Genomic DNA, 21,994 nt, shown 5'->3' with positions numbered 1-21,994 from the left:
AGCAAAAGGTTGCAAGAAATAAGGGGGTGCAAAAGAAGGGGGATGCAAAAAGAAAATGCTTGCAAAAAAATAAGGGGTGCCTGAGAAGTGGTTGCAAAAAGCAAAGGGTTGCAAAAAAAAAGAGGGAGCAAAAGAAGGGGGTTGCAAAAAGCAAAAGGTTGCAAGAAATAAGGGGTGCAAAAGAAGGGGGTTGCAAAAAGCAAATGGTTGCAAAAAAAGGGAGGGGTGGTGCAAAAGAAGGGGGTTGCAAGAAGAAAAGGGTTGCAAAAAAAAGGGGGAGCAAAAGAAGGGGGATGCAAAAAGAAAACGCTTGCAAAAAAAATAAGGGGTGCCTGAGAAGTGCTTGCAAAAAGCAAAGGGTTGCAAAAAAATAAGAGGTGCAAAAGAAGGGGGTTGCAAAAAGAAAAAGGTTGCAAAAAATAAGGGGTGCAAAAGAAGGGGGTTGCAAAAAGCAAAGGGTTGCAAGAAAAAATAAGGGGTGCCCGAGAAGTGGTTGCAAAAGGCAAAGGGTTGCAAAAAAAGTGGGGGAGCAAAAGAAGAGGGATGCCAAAAGCAAAGGGTTGCAAAAAAATAAGGGGTGCAAAAGAAGGGGGATGCAAAAAGAAAACACTTGCAAAAAAAATAAGGGGTGCCTGAGAAGTGGTTGCAAAAAGCAAAGGGTTGCAAAAAAAAAGAGGGAGCAAAAGAAGGGGGTTGCAAAAAGCAAAAGGTTGCAAGAAATAAGGGGTGCAAAAGAAGGGGGTTGCAAAAAGCAAATGGTTGCAAAAAAAGGGAGGGGTGGTGCAAAAGAAGGGGGTTGCAAGAAGAAAAGGGTTGCAAAAAAAAGGGGGAGCAAAAGAAGGGGGATGCAAAAAGAAAACGCTTGCAAAAAAAATAAGGGGTGCCTGAGAAGTGGTTGCAAAAAGCAAAGGGTTGCAAAAAAATAAGAGGTGCAAAAGAAGGGGGTTGCAAAAAGAAAAAGGTTGCAAAAAATAAGGGGTGCAAAAGAAGGGGGTTGCAAAAAGCAAAGGGTTGCAAGAAAAAATAAGGGGTGCCCGAGAAGTGGTTGCAAAAGGCAAAGGGTTGCAAAAAAAGTGGGGGAGCAAAAGAAGAGGGATGCCAAAAGCAAAGGGTTGCAAAAAAATAAGGGGTGCAAAAGAAGGGGGATGCAAAAAGAAAACACTTGCAAAAAAAATAAGGGGTGCCTGAGAAGTGGTTGCAAAAAGCAAAGGGTTGCAAAAAAATAAGAGGTGCAAAAGAAGGGGGTTGCAAAAAGCAAAAGGTTGCAAGAAATAAGGGGGTGCAAAAGAAGGGGGATGCAAAAAGAAAACGCTTGCAAAAAAAATAAGGGGTGCCCGAGAAGTGGTTGCAAAAGGCAAAGGGTTGCAAAAAAAAAGAGGGAGCAAAAGAAGAGGGATGCAAAAAGCAAAGGGTTGCAAAAAAATAAGGGGTGCAAAAGAAGGGGGATGCAAAAATCAAAAGGTTGCAAGAAATAAGGGGGTGCAAAAGAAGGGGGATGCAAAAAGAAAACGCTTGCAAAAAATAAGGGGTGCAAAAGAAGGGGGTTGCAAAAAGCAAAAGGTTGCAAGAAATAAGGGGGTGCAAAAGAAGGGGGATGCAAAAAGAAAACGCTTGCAAAAAAAATAAGGGGTGCCCGAGAAGTGGTTGCAAAAGGCAAAGGGTTGCAAAAAAAAAGAGGGAGCAAAAGAAGAGGGTTGCAAAAAGAAAAAGGTTGCAAAAAATAAGGGGTGCAAAAGAAGGGGGGTTGCAAAAAAAAAACGCTTGCAAAAAGAATAAGGGGTGCCCGAGAAGTGGTTGCAAAAAAACAGGTGGGGGGTGCAAAAGAAGAGGGATGCCAAAAGCAAATGGTTGCAAAAAAATAAGGAGTGCAAAAGAGGAGGGATGCAAAAAGCAAAGGGTTGCAAAAAAAGGGGGGGGGTGGTGCAAAAGAAGGGGGTTGCAAGAAGAAAAGGGTTGCAAAAAAATAAGGGGTGCCTGAGAAGTGGTTGCAAAAAGCAAAGGGTTGCAAAAAAAGGGGGGAGGTGCAAAAGAAGACGGATGTAAAAAGCAAAGGGTTGCAAAAAAATAAGGGTTGCAAAAGAAGAGGGCTGCAGAAAGAAAAAGGTTGCAAAAAATAAGAGGTGCAAAAGAAGGGGGTTGCAAAAAAGAAAAGGGTTGCAAAGAAAAGGGGGGGGTGCAAAAGAAGAGGGATGCAAAAAGCAAACAGTTGCAAAAAAACAAGGGGTGCAAAAGAGGGGTGTTGCAAAAAGAAAATGTTTGCAAAAAAAAAAAAAAAGGAGGGTGCAAAAAGGGAGCCGAAAGCGGCGGTTGCGGAAAGGAAATGGGGTGGGGGGGGGCGGGGGGGCAAAGGGGGGGGGGAGCGCAGAGAGAGGGCAGCGACCAGAACAGACGCCGGCCCAAAACGGCCGAAAAACGGGGGCAAAAAAAAAAAAAGGTGCAAAAAAAAAAAAAGGTGCAAAAAAAAAAAAACGGGTGCAAAAAAAAAGGTGCAAAAAAAAAAAACAGCAGCAAAAAAGGGGGGAAAAAAAGGGTGCAGAATCCCTAAAAGCAACCCCCCCCCCAAAAAAAAAACCCATGCACGTGGGCAAAATAACGCCCGGGCGCAGCGGGGGGAAAACCGGTTGCAAAAAAAAAAAAAAAAAAAACCCGAAAATCCCCGCTTTGCAAACAAACGAACAAAAAATTGGGGGAAAAAAACCCATGGGGGCCTAAAAAAAAAAAAAAGGCAAAAATGATTTTTTTCTTCTTCTTTTTTCTTTCATTTTGCAAAACCGTGAGAAAACGGCAGCGAGGCAGGAAACGGCCCCCGGCGAAAGCCGCTCGCAAGCGGGAAAAAACCATTAAAAACCCGGTTGGCCAAAAAAAAAAAAAAAAAAAAAGCCCTGGTTTGCAAAAAAAAAAAAATCCCATTGTGCAAAAAAAAAAAAAAAAACCCAATAACCCCTTTTTGGAAAAAAAAAAGACTCATTTCGAAAAAGAAACCTTTGGCCGGAAAAAAAACCAAACTTGCTTTGCAGCAAAAAAAAAAAAAAAAAAAAAAAAAAGGATTTTGCCCAAAATCCCCGTTTTGCAAGCGAAAAAAATCTATTTTTGCAAAAAAATCCCCATTTTGCAAACGAAAAAAACTATTTTTTGCAAAAACATCGCCATTTTTGCAAACGAAAAAAATCTATTTTGCAAAAAAAAATACCATTTTTACAAACAAAATATCTGTTTTGAAAAAAAATCCCCATTTTGCAAACGAAAAAAATCTATTTTGCAAAAAAAACCACCCTTTTACAAACAAAAAAATTATTTTGCAAAAAAAAAAAATCCCCATTTTGCACAAAAAACCCCAACCCCAAATCGGGTGTTTTGGAAAAAACGACCCCGCCGCTTTGGGGCGAAAAGGAGACGTTTTGGGAAAGAGAGACCCCCGGCGGGACACGCGTGTGCACACGCTTCCCCTCCCCCGCGCACGCGCCCTCCCCTCCCCCGCCGCCGCCGCGCCGGCCACCTTTTGGGGGGAAAAAACGTCAATTTGGGAGTTTGCTGCTTCTGCTTGGGGGGGGCGGAGGGGGAGAAGCCCCAATGGGGACCCAGGCGTCCGGGAGGGGCCCAGGTGTCCAGGAAGGGCCCAGGTGTCCGGGAAGGACCCAGGTGTCCGGGAGGGGCCCAGGCGTCCGGGAGGGACCCAGGTGTCCGGGGGGCCCAGGTGTCCGGGAGGGACCCAGGCATCTGGGGAGGGACCCAGGCGTCCGGGGAGGGGCCCAGGTGTCCGGGAGGGACCCAGGTGTCCGGGGGGGCCCAGGCGTCCGGGAGGGACCCAGGCGTCCGGGGGGGCCCAGGCGTCCGGGAGGGCCTAGGCGTCCGGGAGGGACCCAGGCGTCCGGGGGGGGCCGAGGCGTCCGGGAAGGACCCAGGCATCCGGGGAGGGACCCAGGTGTCCGGGAGGGGCCCAGGTGTTCAGGGAGGGACCCAGGAGTCCGGGAGGGGCCCAGGCGTCCGGGGAGGGACCCAGGTGTCCGGGAGGGACCCAGGTGTCCGGGAGGGGCCCAGGCGTCCGGGGAGGGACCCAGGCGTCCGGGAGGGGCCCAGGTGTCCAGGAAGGGCCCAGGTGTCCGGGAAGGACCCAGGTGTCCGGGAGGGGCCCAGGTGTCCGGGAGGGACCCAGGTGTCCGGGGGGGCCCAGGTGTCCGGGAGGGACCCAGGCATCTGGGGAGGGACCCAGGCGTCCGGGGAGGGGCCCAGGCGTCCGGGGGGGCCCAGGCGTCCGGGAGGGGCCCAGGTGTCCGGGAGGGGCCCAGGCGTCCGGGGAGGGACCCAGGTGTCCGGGAGGGCCCCAGGCGTCCGGGGAGGGACCCAGGTGTCCGGGAGGGACCCAGGTGTCCGGGAGGGGCCCAGGCGTCCGGGGAGGGACCCAGGTGTCCAGGGAGGGGCCCAGGTGTCCGGGAGGGGCCCAGGTGTCCGGGGAGGGACCCAGGCGTCCGGGAGGGGCCCAGGTGTCCGGGGGGGCCCAGGCGTCCGGGGAGGGACCCAGGTGTCCGGGAGGGACCCAGGCGTCCGGGGGGGCCCAGGCGTCTGGGGAGGGACCCAGGCGTCCGGGAGGGGCCCAGGTTTCCGGGGGGGCCCAGGCGTCCGGGGAGGGACCCAGGTGTCCGGGAGGGACCCAGGCGTCCGGGGGGGCCCAGGCGTCTGGGGAGGGACCCAGGCGTCCGGGAGGGGCCCAGGTGTCCGGGAAGGACCCAGGTGTCCGGGAGGGGCCCAGGCGTCCGGGGAGGGACCCAGGTGTCCAGGAGGGGCCCAGGTGTCCGGGAGGGGCCCAGGTGTCCGGGAGGGGCCCAGGCGTCCGGGGAGGGACCCAGGTGTCCGGGAGGGACCCAGGTGTCCGGGAGGGGCCCAGGCGTCCGGGGAGGGACCCAGGTGTCCAGGGAGGGGCCCAGGTGTCCGGGAGGGGCCCAGGTGTCCGGGGAGGGACCCAGGCGTCCGGGAGGGGCCCAGGTGTCCGGGGGGGCCCAGGCGTCCGGGGAGGGACCCAGGTGTCCGGGAGGGACCCAGGCGTCCGGGGGGGCCCAGGCGTCTGGGGAGGGACCCAGGCGTCCGGGAGGGGCCCAGGTGTCCGGGGGGGCCCAGGCGTCCGGGGAGGGACCCAGGTGTCCAGGGAGGGACCCAGGCGTCCGGGGGGGCCCAGGCGTCTGGGGAGGGACCCAGGCGTCCGGGAGGGGCCCAGGTGTCCGGGAAGGACCCAGGCGTCCGGGAGGGACCCAGGTGTCCAGGAGGGGCCCAGGAGTCCGGGGAGGGACCCAGGTGTCCAGGAGGGGCCCAGGCGTCCGGGGAGGGACCCAGGCGTCCGGGGAGGGGCCCAGGTGTCCGGGGAGGGACCCAGGTGTCCGGGAGGGGCCCAGGGGTCCGGGGAGGGGCCCAGGTGTCCGGGGAGGGACCCAGGCGTCCGGGGAGGGACCCAGGTGTCCAGGGAGGGGCCCAGGTGTCCGGGAGGGGCCCAGGTGTCCGGGGAGGGACCCAGGCGTCCGGGAGGGGCCCAGGTGTCCGGGGGGGCCCAGGCGTCCGGGGAGGGACCCAGGTGTCCGGGAGGGACCCAGGCGTCCGGGGGGGCCCAGGCGTCTGGGGAGGGACCCAGGCGTCCGGGAGGGGCCCAGGTGTCCGGGAGGGGCCCAGGCGTCCGGGGAGGGACCCAGGTGTCCGGGGAGGGGCCCAGGTGTCCGGGAGGGACCCAGGCGTCCGGGGAGGGGCCCAGGCGTCCGGGGAGGGACCCAGGTGTCCGGGACGGGTGACAACGAGCCGGTGTCATGTTTTGGGTGCAAAGTGCTTTATTGGGGGGCTCCAGCCCATCCCCCCACCCCCACCGGAACAGGAGGGGCCCAGGCGTCCGGGAAGGGCCCAGGCGTCCGGGAGGGGCCCAGGCGTCCGGGAAGGGCCCAGGCGTCCGGGGGGGCCCAGGCGTCCGGGAGGGGCCCAGGCGTCCGGGAGGGGCCCAGGCGTCCGGGAAGGGCCCAGGCGTCCGGGGGAAGGGCCCAGGCGTCCGGGAGGAGGTAGCTCGGATCAAGGCACGTGTGATGGCGTCGCCCCCGCAGGGGCCCAGGCGTCCGGGGCGGTGGGGGAGGGGCGGCAGGGCCCAGACAGGAAGTGACGTCACCCAGGACAGGGCGTGGCCGCCGCCCCCGGGGGGTGGGCAGTAGTGCAGGAGGGGGCGGGGCCGCCGGCCGGAAGTGACGTCAGCATCATGGCCGAGGCGGGAGATGCTCCTGGCAGGACATGGCTGCTGGTCCGGCCCAGTCCGGCCCAGTGACCTCCCAGTCCGTCCCAGTGACCCCCCCAGTGCTCCCAGTCCATCCCAGTGACCTCCCAGTCCATCCCAGTGACCCCTCCCAGTGCTCCCAGTCCATCCCAGTGACCCCCCCAGTGCTACCAGAGACCTCCCAGTGCTCCCAGTCCATCCCAGTGACCTCCCAGTCCATCCCAGTGACCCCCCAGTGCTCCCAGTCCATCCCAGTGACCCCCCCAGTGCTCCCAGTGACCTCCCAGTGCTCCCAGTCCATCCCAGTGACCTCCCAGTCCCCCCCAGTCCATCCCAGTGCCCCCAGTGCCCCTCCCAGTGCTCCCAGTTCCCCTCCCAGTGCTCCCAGTCCATCCTAGTGACCTCCCAGTGCCCCCCCAGTCCATCCCAGTGACCCCCCCAGTGCTCCCAGTCCATCCCAGTGACCTCCCAGTCCATCCCAGTGACCCCACCCAGTGCTCCCAGTCCATCCCAGTGACCCCCCCAGTGCTCCCAGTGACCTCCCAGTCCCCCCCAGTCCATCCCAGTGACCCCAGTGACCCCCCCAGTGCTCCCAGTGACCTCCCAGTCCCCCCCAGTCCATCCCAGTGACCTCCCAGTCCCCCCCGTCCATCCCAGTGCCCCTCCCAGTGCTCCCAGTCCATCCCAGTGACCTCCCAGTGCCCCCCCAGTCCATCCCAGTGCCCCCAGTGCCCCTCCCAGTGCTCCCAGTCCATCCCAGTGACCTCCCAGTGCCCCCCCAGTCCATCCCAGTGCCCCCAGTGCCCCTCCCAGTGCTCCCAGTCCATCCCAGTGACCTCCCAGTGCCCCCCCAGTCCATCCCAGTGCCCCCAGTGCCCCTCCCAGTGCTCCCAGTCCATCCCAGTGACCTCCCAGTGCCCCCCCAGTCCATCCCAGTGCTCCCAGTGCCCCCAGCTCACGGGCCCTCAGCCGCTGCCCAGGGCGGCGCCGACGGCGGCCACCAGCACCACCAGGGCCACGACCAGGCAGGCGGCCGCCAGCAGCTTCCTCTGCGGGGGGACGCGGGGCCCAGGCGTCCGGGGGCCGCTCGCCTCTGCCCCGGGGGGCCCAGGAGTCCGGGAGCCCCTCCGACCCCCCCCGACCCCGCCGGGGGCCCAGGCGTCCGGGAGCCCCTCCGACCCCAAGGGGCCCAGGCGTCCGGGAGCCCCTCCGACCCCCCCCCACCCCCCCCAAGGGGCCCAGGCGTCCGGGAGCTCCCTACCCCCCCTCCAAGGGGCCCAGGCGTCCGGGAGCCCCTCCGACCCCCCCCGACCCCGCCGGGGGCCCAGGCGTCCGGGAGCCCCTCCGACCCCACCAAGGGGCCCAGGCGTCCGGGAGCCCCTCTGACCCCGCCAGGGGCCCAGGTGTCCGGGAGCCCCTCCGACCCCCCCCCGACCCCACCGGGGGCCCAGGCGTCCGGGAGCTCCCTACCCCCCCTCCAAGGGGCCCAGGCGTCCGGGAGCCCCTCCGACCCCCCCCCGACCCCGCCAGGGGCCCAGGCGTCCGGGAGCCCCTCCGACCCCCCCCCACCCCCCCCAAGGGGCCCAGGTGTCCGGGAGCCCCCCCGACCCCCCCCACCCCCCCCAAGGGGCCCAGGCGTCCGGGAGCCCCTCCGACCCCACCAAGGGGCCCAGGCGTCCGGGAGCTCCCTACCCCCCCTCCAAGGGGCCCAGGCGTCCCCATCCCACCGTGAGGGGCCCAGGAGTCCTGCCCCCCCCCCGCCACTAGAGGGGCCCAGGCGTCCTGCCCCCCTCCCCCCCACCAGAGGGGCCCAGGCGTCCGGGAGCCCCTCCGACCCCCCCCGACCCCCCCCCGGGGCCCAGGCGTCCGGGAGCTCCCTAACCCCCCTCCAAGGGGCCCAGGTGTCCGGGAGCCCCTCTGACCCCGCCAGGGGCCCAGGCGTCCGGGCAGCCCCTCAAAAGGGGCCCAGGCGTCCCCTTCCCACCGCAAGGGGCCCAGGCGTCCGGGAGCTCCTTAACCCCCCCCCACCCACCAGGGGCCCAGGCGTCCTCGTCCCCCCCAAGAGGGGCCCAGGCGTCCGGGAGCTCCCCACCCTCCCAAGGGGCCCAGGCGTCCGGGCAGCCCCTCAAAAGGGGCCCAGGCGTCCCCATCCCACCGCAAGGGGCCCAGGCGTCCGGGAGCTCCTTAACCCCCCCCCACCCACCACGGGCCCAGGCGTCCTCGTCCCCCCCAAGAGGGGCCCAGGCGTCCGGGAGCTCCCCACCCTCCCAAGGGGCCCAGGCGTCCGGGCAGCCCCTCAAAAGGGACCCAGGCGTCCCCATCCCACCGCCAGGGGCCCAGGCGTCCGGGAGCTCCCCACCCCCAAAGGGGCCCAGGCGTCCTGCCCCCCCCCCCACCAGAGGGGCCCAGGCGTCCGGACCCGGCGCGCCCCGCGCTGGCTCTCCCGCGCCGCCCCCAGCTGCTCCTGCCCCTTGCGCACGAAGGTCCCCGAGTCCAGGATGTTCCTCTCGATGCGGTCGATCACCTCCCCCTGCGCCGGCCGGCACCAGTAAGAACCAGTAACAACCAGTAAGAACCAGTAACAACCAGTAAAAACCAGTATAGACCCGTCCGCACCAGTACAAACCAGTACGGACCCATCCACACCAGCCAGAGAGCCTCCCAGGACACCCCAGAGCCACCCAGGGCCCTCCCAGTTAGCCCCAGTTGACCCCAAGCACCCGCCCAGTTTGTCCCAGTTGGTCCCAAGGAACCACCCGGTTCGTCCCAGTTGGCCCCAGTGACCCGGAGCACCAGCCCAGTTCATCCCAGTTGGCCCCAGCGTGTCCCAGTTGGCCCGGAGAACCCACCTGGTTTGTCCCAGTTGGCCCTGAACACCCTCCCAGTTCGTCCCAGTTGGTCCCAGTGGTCCCAAACACCCTCCCAGTTCATCCCAGTTGGTCCCAGTGATCCCAAGCACCCTCCCAGTTTGTCCCAGTTCATCCCAGTGGTCCCAAACACCCACCCAGTTCATCCCAGTTGGCCCCAGTGACCCTGAGCACCAGCCCAGTTCATCCCAGTTGGTCCCAGTGGTCCCAAGCACCCTCTCAATTTGTCCCAGTTCATCCCAGTTGGCCCCAGCGGCCCCGAGCACCCGCCCAGTTCATCCCAGTTGGCCCCAGTGGCCCCGAGCACCCTCCCAGTTCATCCTAGTTGGCCTCAGTGGCCCTGAGCTCCCACCCAGTTCATCCCAGTTGGCCCAAGTTCATACCAGTAGCCCTGAGCACCCTTCTAGTTTGTCCCAGTTGGCCCCAGTGGCCCCGAGCACCCATCCACCTCATCCCTCTTGGCCCCAGTTCATCCCAGTTGGCCCAGTGACCCCGAGCACCCATCCACCTCATCCCAGTTGGGCCCAGTTGGCCCCGAGCACCCTCCCAGTTCATCCCAGTTGGCCCCAGCGTGTTCCAGTGGCCCTGAGAACCCATCTGGTTTGTCCCAGTTGGCCCTGAGCACCCTCCCAGTTCGTCCCAGTTCATCCCAGTAGGCCCCAGTGGCCCCGAGCACCCTCCCAGTTCATCCCAGTTGGCCCCGAGCACCCTCCCAGTTTGTCCCAGTGGCCCCCAGCGCCCACCTGGCTCTCCACGGTGGTCCCCAGCAGGGCGAAGAGGTCGCCCAGGTCCCGCAGGCTCCGCTCCAGCCGCAGGATCTCCCCGTGCCGCGCCGCCATCTCGTCCAGCGCCGCCCGCGTCGCCCGCGCCGCCCCCAGCGCCTGCCCCGCCGCCCCCCGTGGGTGCCAATGATGGGGGGAGGGGACGCGCGGGGCGCCCCCGCCCCACTCTGGTGGGACTGGGGGGCTATGGGGTGCCCGTGGGGTGATGGAGCACCTATGGGACCTCCCGGACCCACCAAGGACTGGGGGAAACCCAGGGGTGCTATGGGGTGCCTGCGGGGTGGTGGAGCACCTTGGGGACCTCCTGGACCCATCAGAGGTTGAGAGACACCTGGGGCACCTGTGGGTGCTATGGGGAGCCTATGGGGTGGTGGAGCACCTATGGGACCTCCTGGACCCACCAAGGACTGGGGGAAACCCAGGGGTGCTATGGGGTGCCTGCGGGGTGGTGGAGCACCTTGGGGACCTCCTGGACCCATCAGAGGTTGAGAGACACCTGGGGCACCTGTGGGTGCTATGGGGAGCCTATGGGGTGGTGGAGCACCTATGGGACCTCCTGGACCCACCAAGGACTGGGGGAAACCCAGGGGTGCTATGGAGTGCCCATGGGGTGGTGGAGCACCTTGGAGACCTCCTGGACCCACCAGGGACCGGGGGAAACCCAGGGGTGCTATGGGGTACCCATGGGGTGGTGGAGCACCTTGGGGACCTCCTGGACCCATCAGAGGTTGAGAGACACCTGGGGCACCTGTGGGTGCTATGGGGAGCCCATGGGATGGTGGAGCACCTATGGGACCTCCTGGACCCACCAGGGACCGGGGGAAACCCAGGGGTGCTATGGGGTGGCCATGGTGGGGGTCATGGCACCCATGGGACCTCCAGGTCCCACCCAGGATCTAGGGGACACCGGGGGCACCCATGGGGGCCGCGCGCACTCACGTTGGCCACGAAGACCTCGCTCTGCCCCGTCTCCAGCATCTGCTCCAGCTCCTCCTCCGACACCGTCCCGCCCCCGGCTGCCGGCAGGGCCCAGGCGTCCGGGGGGGAGCTCCGGGTGCTGCCACCGGGGCCCAGGCGTCCGGGAACCCCCCCCCCCAACCCCCAACAGGGTCCGGGTGTTCCCAGGGGCCCAGGCGTCCCCATCTCCTCCCCAACGGGGCCCAGGCGTCCCCAGGGGCCCAGGCGTCCCCATCTCCTCCCCAACGGGGCCCAGGCGTCCCCAGGGGCCCAGGCGTCCCCGTCTCCTCCCCAACGGGGCCCAGGTGTCCCCAGGGGCCCAGGTGTCCCCGTCTCCCCCCATAACGGGGCCCAGGCGTCCCCGGGGCCCAGGTGTCCCCATCTCCCTCCATAATGGGGCCCAGGCGTCCCCAGGGGCCCAGGCGTCCCCATCTCCTCCCCAACGGGGCCCAGGTGTCCCCAGGGGCCCAGGCGTCCCCATCTCCTCCCCAACGGGGCCCAGGCGTCCCCAGGGGCCCAGGCGTCCCCATCTCCTCCCCAACGGGGCCCAGGCGTCCCCAGGGACCCAGGTGTCCCCAGGGGCCCAGGTGTCCCCATCTCCCCCCATAACGGGGCCCAGGCGTCCCCAGGGGCCCAGGTGTCCCCATCTCCCCCCATAACAGGGCCCAGGTGTCCCCAGGGGCCCAGGCGTCCCCATCTCCCCCCATAACGGGGCCCAGGCGTCCCCAAGGGCCCAGGCGTCCCCGTCTCCCCCCATAACGGGGCCCAGGCGTCCCCCATAACGGGGCCCAGGCGTCCCCCATCCCCAGGGGCCCAGGTGTCCCCATCTCCTCCCCAACGGGGCCCAGGCGTCCCCATCTCCTCCCCAACGGGGCCCAGGCGTCCCCATCCACCCAAGGGGGCCCAGGTGTCCCCAGGGGCCCAGGCGTCCCCGTCTCCCCCCATAACGGGGCCCAGGCGTCCCCCCGTCCCCAGGGGCCCAGGCGTCCGGGCGCACCGATGCTGAGCTGCCGGCGGATGCGGGCCACGTTGCGCTCCCGGTAGCCGGCCTGGGCCGCCTGGCACCGAGCCGCCAGGGCCAGCAGCTGCTGCGACAGCACGCCGTGCTGCGGCGCCCGTCAGCACCCGCCGGGGCCCCCAGAGCCACCAGGAACCCGCCCGGGGAGCCCTGAACGACCCAGGAACCTCCCCAAAGCCACCACAGATCCCAAAACTCCACCCGCCCACCCCAAAACACCACCAGAAACACCCCAAAATCCATCCAGGGAGCCCTGAACTACCCAGAAACCTCCCCAAAGCCACCAGAGATCCCAAAACTCCACCAGAAACACCCCCAACGCCGCCCAGGGAGCCCTGAACTACCCAGGAACCTCCCCAAAGCCACCAGAGATCCCAAAACTCCACCAGAAACACCCCCAACGCCGCCCAGGGAGCCCTGAACTACCCAGGAACCTCCCCAAAGCCACCAGAGATCCCAAAACTCCACCAGAAACACCCCCAACGCCGCCCAGGGAGCCCTGAACTACCCAAGAACCTCCCCAAAGCCACCAGAGATCCCAAAACTCCACCCGCCCACCCCAAAAAAACACCAGAAACAACCCAAAATCCGCCCGGGGAGCCCTGAACTACCCAAGAACCTCCCCAAAGCCACCAGAGATCCCAAAACTCCACCCGCCCACCCCAAAAAAACACCAGAAACAACCCAAAATCCATCCAGGGAGCCCTGAACTACCCAGGAACCTCCCCAAAGCCACCAGAGATCCCAAAACTCCACCCGCCCACCCCAAAACACCACCAGAAACACCCCCAACGCCGCCCGGGGAGCCCTGAACTACCCAAGAACCCCCCCCAAAGCCACCAGAGATCCCAAAACTCCACCCGCCCACCCCAAAAAAACACCAGAAACAACCCAAAATCCATCCAGGGAGCCCTGAACTACCCAAGAACCTCCCCAAAGCCACCACAGATCCCAAAACTCCACCCGCCCACCCCAAAACACCACCAGAAACACCCCAAAATCCATCCAGGGAGCCCTGAACTACCCAGGAACCTCCCCAAAGCCACCAGAGATCCCAAAACTCCACCAGAAACACCCCCAACGCCGCCCAGGGAGCCCTGAACTACCCAGGAACCTCCCCAAAGCCACCAGAGATCCCAAAACTCCACCCACCCACCCCAAAAAAACACCAGAAACACCCCCAACGCCGCCCAGGGAGCCCTGAACTACCCAGGAACCTCCCCAAAGCCACCAGAGATCCCAAAACTCCACCCGCCCACCCCAAAAAAACACCAGAAACAACCCAAAATCCATCCAGGGAGCCCTGAACTACCCAGAAACCTCCCCAAAGCCACCACAGATCCCAAAACTCCACCCGCCCACCCCAAAAAAACACCAGAAACACCCCCAACGCCGCCCGGGGAGCCCTGAACTACCCAGGAACCTCCCCAAAGCCACCAGAGATCCCAAAACTCCACCCGCCCACCCCAAAAAAACACCAGAAACAACCCAAAATCCATCCAGGGAGTCCTGAACTACCCAAGAACCTCCCCAAAGCCACCACAGATCCCAAAACTCCACCCGCCCACCCCAAAACACCACCAGAAACACCCCCAACGCCGCCCGGGGAGCCCTGAACTACCCAGGAACCTCCCCAAAGCCACCACAGATCCCAAAACTCCACCCACCCACCCCAAAAAAACACCAGAAACACCCCCAACGCCGCCCAGGGAGCCCTGAACTACCCAGGAACCTCCCCAAAGCCACCAGAGATCCCAAAACTCCACCCGCCCACCCCAAAAAAACACCAGAAACAACCCAAAATCCATCCAGGGAGCCCTGAACTACCCAGAAACCTCCCCAAAGCCACCACAGATCCCAAAACTCCACCCGCCCACCCCAAAAAAACACCAGAAACACCCCCAACGCCGCCCGGGGAGCCCTGAACTACCCAGGAACCTCCCCAAAGCCACCAGAGATCCCAAAACTCCACCCACCCACCCCAAAAAAACACCAGAAACAACCCAAAATCCATCCAGGGAGTCCTGAACTACCCAAGAACCTCCCCAAAGCCACCAGAGATCCCAAAACTCCACCCGCCCACCCCAAAAAAACACCAGAAACAACCCCAACGCCGCCCGGGGAGCCCTGAACTACCCAGGAACCTCCCCAAAGCCACCACAGATCCCAAAACTCCACCCGCCCACCCCAAAACACCACCAGAAACACCCCCAACGCCGCCCGGGGAGCCCTGAACTACCCAAGAACCCCCCCAAAGCCACCAGAGATCCCAAAACTCCACCCAGGGACCCCAAAACCCACCCAAAACTCCCCAAAGCTACCCAGGACCCCCAAAGACCCATCAATAGACCACAAAACCCACCAGAAAACCCCAAAACCTCATCAAGGACCCCCCAAACCCTCTGAGGACCCCCTAAAACCCAATAGGACCCCCTCAAAACCCACCCAGGGACCTCCTGAACCCACCTCCGGCCCCCCCCAGACCCCCTCGGGCCCCCCAAGGCCATCGGGGTGTCCCCGACCCACCTGGGTGCGCCGCACGCGGGACCCCAGGCAGTTGCGGTTCTCGTCCTCCTCCTCCGGGCCCGGCTCCAGCGCTGGGGGGGGAGGAGGGAGGGGCCCAGGTGTCCGGGGGGGGCCCCAGGCATCCGGGGGACCCGACCCCACCACCCTGGGGACCCAGGCGTCCGGGGGAAACCCAGGTGTCCAGGGGCCCAGGCATCCGGGAGAAGCAGGGCCCAGGCGTCCGGGGGAAGAGGGGGGCCCAGGCGTCCGGGGGGAAGAGGGGGGCCCAGGCGTCCGGGGGAAAAAAGGGGCCCAGGCGTCCAGGGGAAGAGGGGCTCAGGTGTCGGGGGGAAGAGGGGCCCAGGCGTCCGGGGCAAGAGGGGGCCCAGGCGTCCGGGGCAAGAGGGGGCCCAGGCGTCCGGGGGAAGCGGGGGCCCAGGCGTCCGGGGGAAGAGGAGCCCAGGCGTCCGGGGGAAGAGGGGGCCCAGGCGTCCGGGGGAAGAGGGGCCCAGGCGTCCGGGGGAAGAGGGGGCCCAGGCGTCCGGGGCCAGAGGGGCCCAGGCGTCCGGGGAAAGAAGGGGACCCAGGCGTCCGAGGGAAGAGGGGCCCAGGCGTCCGGGGCAAGAGGGGGCCCAGGCGTCCGGGGCAAGAGGGGCCCAGGCGTCCGGGGGAAGCGGGGGCCCAGGCGTCCGGGGGAAGAGGAGCCCAGGCGTCCGGGGGAAGAGGGGACCCAGGCGTCCAGGGGAAGAGGGGCCCCGGCGTCCGGGGGAAGAGGGGGCCCAGGCGTCCGGGGCCAGAGGGGCCCAGGCGTCCGGGGAAAGAAGGGGACCCAGGCGTCCGAGGGAAGAGGGGCCCAGGCGTCCGGGGGAAGAGGGGGGCCCAGGCGTCCGGGGGAAGAGGGGGGCCCGGCATCCGGGGGAAGAGGGGCCCAGGCATCCGGGGGAAGAGGAGCCCACGCGTCCAGGGGAATGGGCCCAGGCGTCCGGGGGAAGAGGGGGCCCAGGCGTCCGGGGGAAGAGGGAGGCCCAGGCGTCCGGGGGAAGAGGGGCCCAGGCGTCCAGGGGAAGAGGGGCCCAGGCGTCCGGGGGAAAAAAGGGGCCCAGGCGTCCGGGGGAAGAGGAGCCCAGGCGTCCGGGGAAAGAGGAGCCCAGGCGTCCGGGGAAAGAGGGGCCCAGGCGTCCGGGGGAAGCGGGGGCCCAGGCGTCCGGGGGAAGAGGAGCCCAGGCGTCCGGGGGAAGAGGGGGCCCAGGCGTCCGGGGCAAGAGGGGCCCAGGCGTCCGGGGGAAGAGGGGGCCCAGGCGTCCGGGGCCAGAGGGGCCCAGGCGTCCGGGGAAAGAAGGGGACCCAGGCGTCCGAGGGAAGAGGGGCCCAGGCGTCCGAGGGAAGAGGGGGCCCAGGCGTCCGGGGCAAGAGGGGCCCAGGCGTCCGGGGGAAGCGGGGGCCCAGGCGTCCGGGGGAAGAGGAGCCCAGGCGTCCGGGGGAAGAGGGGACCCAGGCGTCCGGGGGAAGAGGGGCCCCGGCGTCCGGGGGAAGAGGGGGCCCAGGCGTCCGGGGGAAGAGGGGGCCCAGGCGTCCGGGGCCAGAGGGGCCCAGGCGTCCGGGGAAAGAAGGGGACCCAGGCGTCCGAGGGAAGAGGGGCCCAGGCGTCCGGGGGAAGAGGGGGGCCCAGGCGTCCGGGGGAAGAGGGGGGCCCGGCGTCCGGGGGAAGAGGGGCCCAGGCATCCGGGGGAAGAGGGGCCCAGGCATCCGGGGGAAGAGGAGCCCACGCGTCCAGGGGAATGGGCCCAGGCGTCCGGGGGAAGAGGGGGCCCAGGCGTCCGGGGGAAGAGGGAGGCCCAGGCGTCCGGGGGAAGAGGGGCCCAGGCGTCCAGGGGAAGAGGGGCCCAGGCGTCTGGGGGAAGAGGGGGGCCCAGGCGTCCGGGGGAAAAAAGGGGCCCAGGCGTCCGGGGGAAGAGGAGCCCCGGCGTCCGGGGAAAGAGGAGCCCAGGCGTCCGGGGGAAGAAGGGCCCAGGCGTCCGGGGGAAGAAGGGCCCAGGCGTCCGGGGGAAGAGGGGACCCAGGCGTCCGGGGGAAGAGGGGACCCAGGCATCCGGGGGAAGAGGGGACCCAGGCGTCCGGGGGAAGAGGGGGACCCAGGCGTCCGGGGGAAGAGGGGGCCCAGGCGTCCGGGGAAAGAGGAGCCCAGGTGTCCGGGGGAAGAGGGGCCCAGGCGTCCGGGGGAAGAGGGGCCCAGGCGTCCGGGGAAAGAGGAGCCCAGGTGTCTGGGGGAAGAGGGGGCCCAGGCGTCCGGGGGAAGAGGGGACCCAGGCGTCCGGGGCAAGAGGGGCCCAGGCGTCCGGGGGAAGAGGGGGGCCCAGGCGTCCGGGGGAAGAGGGGGGCCCAGGCGTCCGGGGGAAGAGAGGACCCAGGCGTCCGGGGGAAGAGGGGACCCAGGCGTCCGGGGGAAGAGGAGCCCAGGCGTCCGGGGGAAGAGGGGGCCCAGGCGTCCGGGGGAAGAGGGGACCCAGGCGTCCGGGGAAAGAGGGGCCCAGGTGTCTGGGGGAAGAGGGGGCCCAGGCGTCCGGGGGAAGAGGGGATCCAGGCGTCCGGGGCAAGAGGGGCCCAGGCGTCCGGGGGAAGAGGGGGGCCCAGGCGTCCGGGGGAAGAGGGGACCCAGGCGTCCGGGGGAAGAGGGGACCCAGGCGTCCGGGGGAAGAGGGGGGCCCAGGCGTCCGGGGGAAGAGGGGACCCAGGTGTCCGGGGGAAGAGGGGCCCAGGCGTCCGGGGGAAGAGGGGCCCAGGCGTCCGGGGGAAGAGGGGGCCCAGGCGTCCGGGGGAAGAGGGGGGCCCAGGCGTCCGGGGGAAGAGGGGACCCAGGCGTCCGGGGGAAGAGGGGCCCAGGCGTCCGGGGGAAGAGGGGCCCAGGCGTCCGGGGGAAGGGGCCCAGGCGTCCGGGCGCTCCCTACCCTTGAGACGGGCCCGCGCGTCGCCCGTCAGCTCCCGGATTTCGTCCCGCAGCGTCTGCAGCTCCCGCTTGAGCCCTGGCCGGGGCGGGGGGGGGGGGGTCGCGCCCGGCTCCCCGGCCCCTATGGATCCTATGGGCCCCAGGGACCCCCCACTCACCCACCCCAGAGCCCCTATAGCCCCTATGGATCCTATCGACCCCCCCGGCCCCTATAGATGCTATAACCCCCCCAACCCCTATAGCTCCTAAGGGTCCTAGAGAACCCCCCCAGCCCCTATAGATCCTATGGGTGCTATAGACCCCCCAGCCCCTATAACCCTATGGACCCCCCCAAAGTCTCTATAGCTCCTATAGCTCCTATGGACCCTACTGACCCCCCCCCAAACCTCCCCTGACCCCACAGCCCCTATAGACCCCCAAACCCATTCCCTGGCCCCTATAGCCCCTACAGACCCCCAAACCCATTCCCTGGCCCCTATAGCCCCTATAGACCCCCAAGCCCACCTCACAGTCCCTAGAGGTCCTACAGACCCTATAGACCCCGCACCCTCCCCCCCCAGCCCCTATGGAGCCCCAAACCCACCTCCCAGCCCCTATAGCCTCTATAGGCCCTACAGACCCCCCCCCAGGGACCCAGACACCCCCCCATAGCCCCCGCTGGGACCCCCTAAGTCCCCTATAGCCCCGTAAGGCCCCCCCCGATCCCTCCCTATAGCCCCTACAGCCATAAAGAGCAGCACGCGTAGACACAGACGTATAGATCTATAGGCTGACGCGCCCTTCGGCAGGTAGACGAAGACCACTGCTCTCTATAAGCAGCCCCCACCCCGTCTATAGGGCCCCCAACAGCTCCTAGAGCCCCCACGGCCCCCGTAGCTCCTATAGGGCCCAAAGGCACCTACAGCCTCGAGAGCCGCCCGCGGCCCCTATGGCCCCCCCCAGCCCCTATAGCTCCCCCCCCCCCGGTATGGACCCCTATTGCCCCCCATCGCTCCTACAGGCCCTATAGACCCTATGTCCCCTATAGAGACCCCTGGGGGCTTGTACGGGCCCCCTACGGCCCCCACAGCTCTGACATCCCCTATAGAGCCCTAGGACCCTATGGAGCTCCTATGGAGACCCAAAGGCTTTATGCACCCAGCGTTCCCTACGGCTCCTATAGACCCAACGTCCCCTATGGCCCCCCCAGGCTCTTATAGGCTCCTATGGACCATAAAGCCCTACAGACCCAATGTCCCCTATGGCCCCCCAGGCCCCTATAGACCCCTTCAGCTTCTACAGAGCACCAAGGCCCCTATAGACTCAGCGTCTCCTACGGTTCCTGGACCCCAATAGCCCCTATAGAGCCCTATGACTCCTGTGGACCCCCAAGGGCCCTATAGATCCAACGTCTTCTATAACCCACACACCCCCACGGCCCCTATGGAGCCCCCACGGCCCCTATGGAGCCCCCAAGGCCCCTATAGGCCCCCAAAGACCCTAGAGACCCAACATCTTCTAGGGCCTCCAAGACCCCACAGCTCCCTATAGACCCCCAAGGACCCTACAGACCCCCAAGGACCCTATAGACCCAACACCCTCCAAGGCCTCTATGGATCCTGTAGACCCCCTGGCCCCTATAGACCCCCAAGGACCCTATAGACCCAACAAACCTCTATGGCCACCAAGACCCCGCAGGTCCCTATAGACCCCCAAGGACCCTACAGACCCCCAAGGACCCTATAGACCCAACACCCTCCAAGGCCTCTATGGATCCTGTAGATCCCTTGGACCCTATGGACCCCCAAGGACCCTATAGACCCAACAAACCTCTATGGCCACCAAGACCCTGCAGGTCCCTATAGACCCCTATGGACCCTACAGACCCCCAAGGACCCTATAGACCCAACATCCTCTAGGGCCTCCACGGCCTCTATGGCTCCTATAGACCCCCAAGGACCCTATAGACCCCCAAGGACCCTATAGACCCAACAAACCTCTATGGCCACCAAGACCCCGCAGGTCCCTATAGACCCCCAAGGACCCTACAGACCCAACGTCCCCTATGGCCTCCAAGACCCCACAGATCCCTATAGACCCCCTGGCCCCTATAGATCCCCAAGGACCCTATAGACCCAACAAACCTCTATGGCCACCAAGACCCTGCAGGTCCCTATAGACCCCTATGGACCCTACAGACCCCCAAGGACCCTACAGACCCCCAAGGACCCTATAGACCCAACCTCGCCTACGTCCTCCAAGACCCCACAGATCCCTATAGATCCCCCGGCCCCTATGGACCCCCAAGGACCCTATAGACCCAACATCCTCTAGGGCCTCCAAGACCCTGCAGGTCCCTACAGACCCTTATGGCCCCTATAGACCCCCAAAGACCCTACAACCGCCAAGGACCCTATAGACCCAACGCCCCCTATGGCCTCCAAGGCCCCTATGGCCCCCAGTGCCCCCCCCCCGTGACCCCCATGGGCCCCTATAGCCCATATAGGGGGTGGGGGACGGACCCTCGTCGGGGAGGGGGGTCCCCAGCACCGTGTCCTGCTGCCGCTCCAGCGCCGCCACCTTCAGCTCCAGCGTCCGCAGCGCCGCCCGGACCCCCCGCGCCTGCGGCACGCCAAGCACACGCTAAGCACACGCCAAGGACACGCCGAGGCGGGAGGGGGCGCCGCCCGGACGCCCTTCCCCCTCCCCGGCACGCCAAGCACACGCTAAGCACACGCCAAGGACACGCCGAGGAGGTGGCGGCGCCGCCCGGCCCCCCGCCCCAGCCCGACACGCTAAGGACACGCTAAGGACACGGGCACCCACCTGCTCCAGGGCGTCGGCGCCGGGCGGGGCCGGGGCGGGGCGGGGGCGGAGCCCGACCAGGGTCACGTGTTCGGGCGACGCCTCATCGCTGCCGTTGTCCTCGTCGGAGCTGAGCGAGTCCTGGGGGGAGCCCGGACGCCTGGGCCCCTTCCCCGGACGCCTGGGTCCCTGCCCGGACACCTGGGCCCCTTCCCCGGACACCTGGGTCCCTTCCCCGGACACCTGGGCCCTTCCCGGACACCTGGGCCCCCTCCCCGGACACCTGGGCCCCTTCCCCGGACGCCTGGGTCCCTGCCCGGACACCTGGGCCCCCTCCCCGGACACCTGGGCCCCTTCCCCGGACGCCTGGGTCCCTTTCCCCGGACGCCTGGGCCCCTTCCCCGGACGCCTGGGTCCCTGCCCGGACACCTGGGTCCCTTCCCCGGACACCTGGGTCCCTTCCCCGGACGCCTGGGTCCCTGCCCGGACACCTGGGCCCCCTCCCCGGACACCTGGGCCCCTTCCCCGGACGCCTGGGTCCCTTTCCCCGGACGCCTGGGTCCCTCCCGGACGCCTGGGCCCCTCCCCGGACACCTGGGCCCCTTCCCCGGACGCCTGGGCCCCTCCCTGGACACCTGGGCCCCTTCCCCGGACGCCTGGGCCCCTCCCCGGACACCTGGGCCCCTCCCCGGACGCCTGGGCCCCTCCCCGGATGCCTGGGCCCCTCCCCAGACACCTGGGTCCCTCAACCCGGACGCCTGGGTCCCTCAACCCGGACGCCTGGGCCCCCCCCGGACGCCTGGGCCCCCCCGGACACCTGGGCTCCCCCCGGACACCTGGGCCCCTCCCCGGACACCTGGGCCCCTGCCCGGACGCCTGGGCCCCCCCCGGACTCCTGGGTCCCCCCCGGACGCCTGGGCCCCCCCGGACGTCTGGGCCCCTCCCCGGACACCTGGGCCCCTCCTGGACACCTGAGTCCCCCCCCGGACACCTGGGCCCCCCCCGGACGCCTGGGCCCCCTGGACGCCTGGGCCCCTCCTGGACCCCTGGGCCCCCCCCGGACACCTGGGTCCCCCGGACGCCTGGGCCCCTCCCGGACACCTGGGTCCCCCCGGACGCCTGGGCCCCTCCCGGACACCTGGGCCCCTCCCGGACACCTGGGTCCCTCCCGGACACCTGGGCCCTTCCCGGACGCCTGGGTCCCTCCCGGACACCTGGGTCCCCCCCGGACGCCTGGGCCCCCCCCGGACGCCTGGGCCCCCCCGGACACCTGGGCCCCTCCCCGGACGCCTGGGCCCCTTCCCCGGACGCCTGGGCCCCTTCCCGGACACCTGGGCCCCTCCCCGGACCCCTGGGCCCCCCGGACCCCTGGGTCCCTCCCGGACACCTGGGTCCCTCCCGGACACCTGGGCCCCTCCCGGACGCCTGGGCCCTCCTGGACACCTGGGCCCCTCCCGGACGCCTGGGCCCTCCTGGACACCTGGGCCCCTCCTGGACGCCTGGGCCCCCCCGGACGCCTGGGCCCCCGCCGCACCTGGCGCAGCTCCCGCGTCCGGTCCCTCATGGCCTCGCTCCGCCCCGCCCCGGTGGCCCCGCCCCCGCCGACCGGAAGCGCCGCTGACCGGAACCGGCCGCCACCACCGAGCGGGCCGCGCCGGGGCCCTTCTAGCCCGCGGTCCGCCCGACCATAGAGTCCTGCCCGGACCCCGCGCCGGGGGGGGGGGGGGGGGGGAACCATAGAGCCGCCTCGGGAAGAGAGACCAGAGCGTCGCCCCATGATCCTTGGGGGGGGAGACCCCAATGACACCCCCCCCTTCCCGGAGGGCCCAGGCGTCCGGGGGACCCCAACCCCCCCCCCAACCCGCCGGGCTGGACCCTGGTGAAACCCTCGTGCGAGGGCAG

The 21,994-nt window shown here is 66.6% G+C and overlaps 1 protein-coding gene across 2 annotated transcripts; it reads right to left on the bottom strand.

Annotated features, from left to right (window-relative positions):
• Positions 1 to 5,944: 5,944 nt before the first annotated feature.
• STX4 (syntaxin 4) lies at positions 5,945 to 21,698 on the bottom strand. Of its 2 annotated transcripts, none has more exons than XM_068923282.1 (11): positions 21,627 to 21,698; positions 20,114 to 20,233; positions 19,810 to 19,909; positions 17,310 to 17,384; positions 14,386 to 14,456; positions 11,839 to 11,947; positions 10,824 to 10,900; positions 9,846 to 10,068; positions 8,655 to 8,765; positions 7,195 to 7,284; positions 5,945 to 6,242 (listed from the first exon to the last, which is right to left on the bottom strand). In XM_068923282.1, exons 1-11 carry the CDS (start codon positions 21,654 to 21,656, stop codon positions 6,130 to 6,132), a joined length of 1,119 nt encoding a protein of 372 aa, XP_068779383.1. In that variant the 5' UTR covers positions 21,657 to 21,698; the 3' UTR covers positions 5,945 to 6,129. The 2 variants fall into 2 exon arrangements, with proteins under 2 accessions (XP_068779383.1, XP_068779384.1); XM_068923283.1 differs by having other exon boundaries at positions 6,086 to 6,242; positions 9,846 to 9,983.
• Between the last annotated feature and the right edge of the window lie 296 nt (positions 21,699 to 21,994).

The sequence above is a fragment of the Struthio camelus genome, chromosome 32, assembly GCF_040807025.1.
Source record: "Struthio camelus isolate bStrCam1 chromosome 32, bStrCam1.hap1, whole genome shotgun sequence".
Lineage (NCBI taxonomy): Eukaryota > Metazoa > Chordata > Aves > Struthioniformes > Struthionidae > Struthio > Struthio camelus.
The sequence above is the reverse complement of the archived record's forward strand: the minus strand, read 5'-3'. Positions and strand labels throughout refer to the sequence as shown.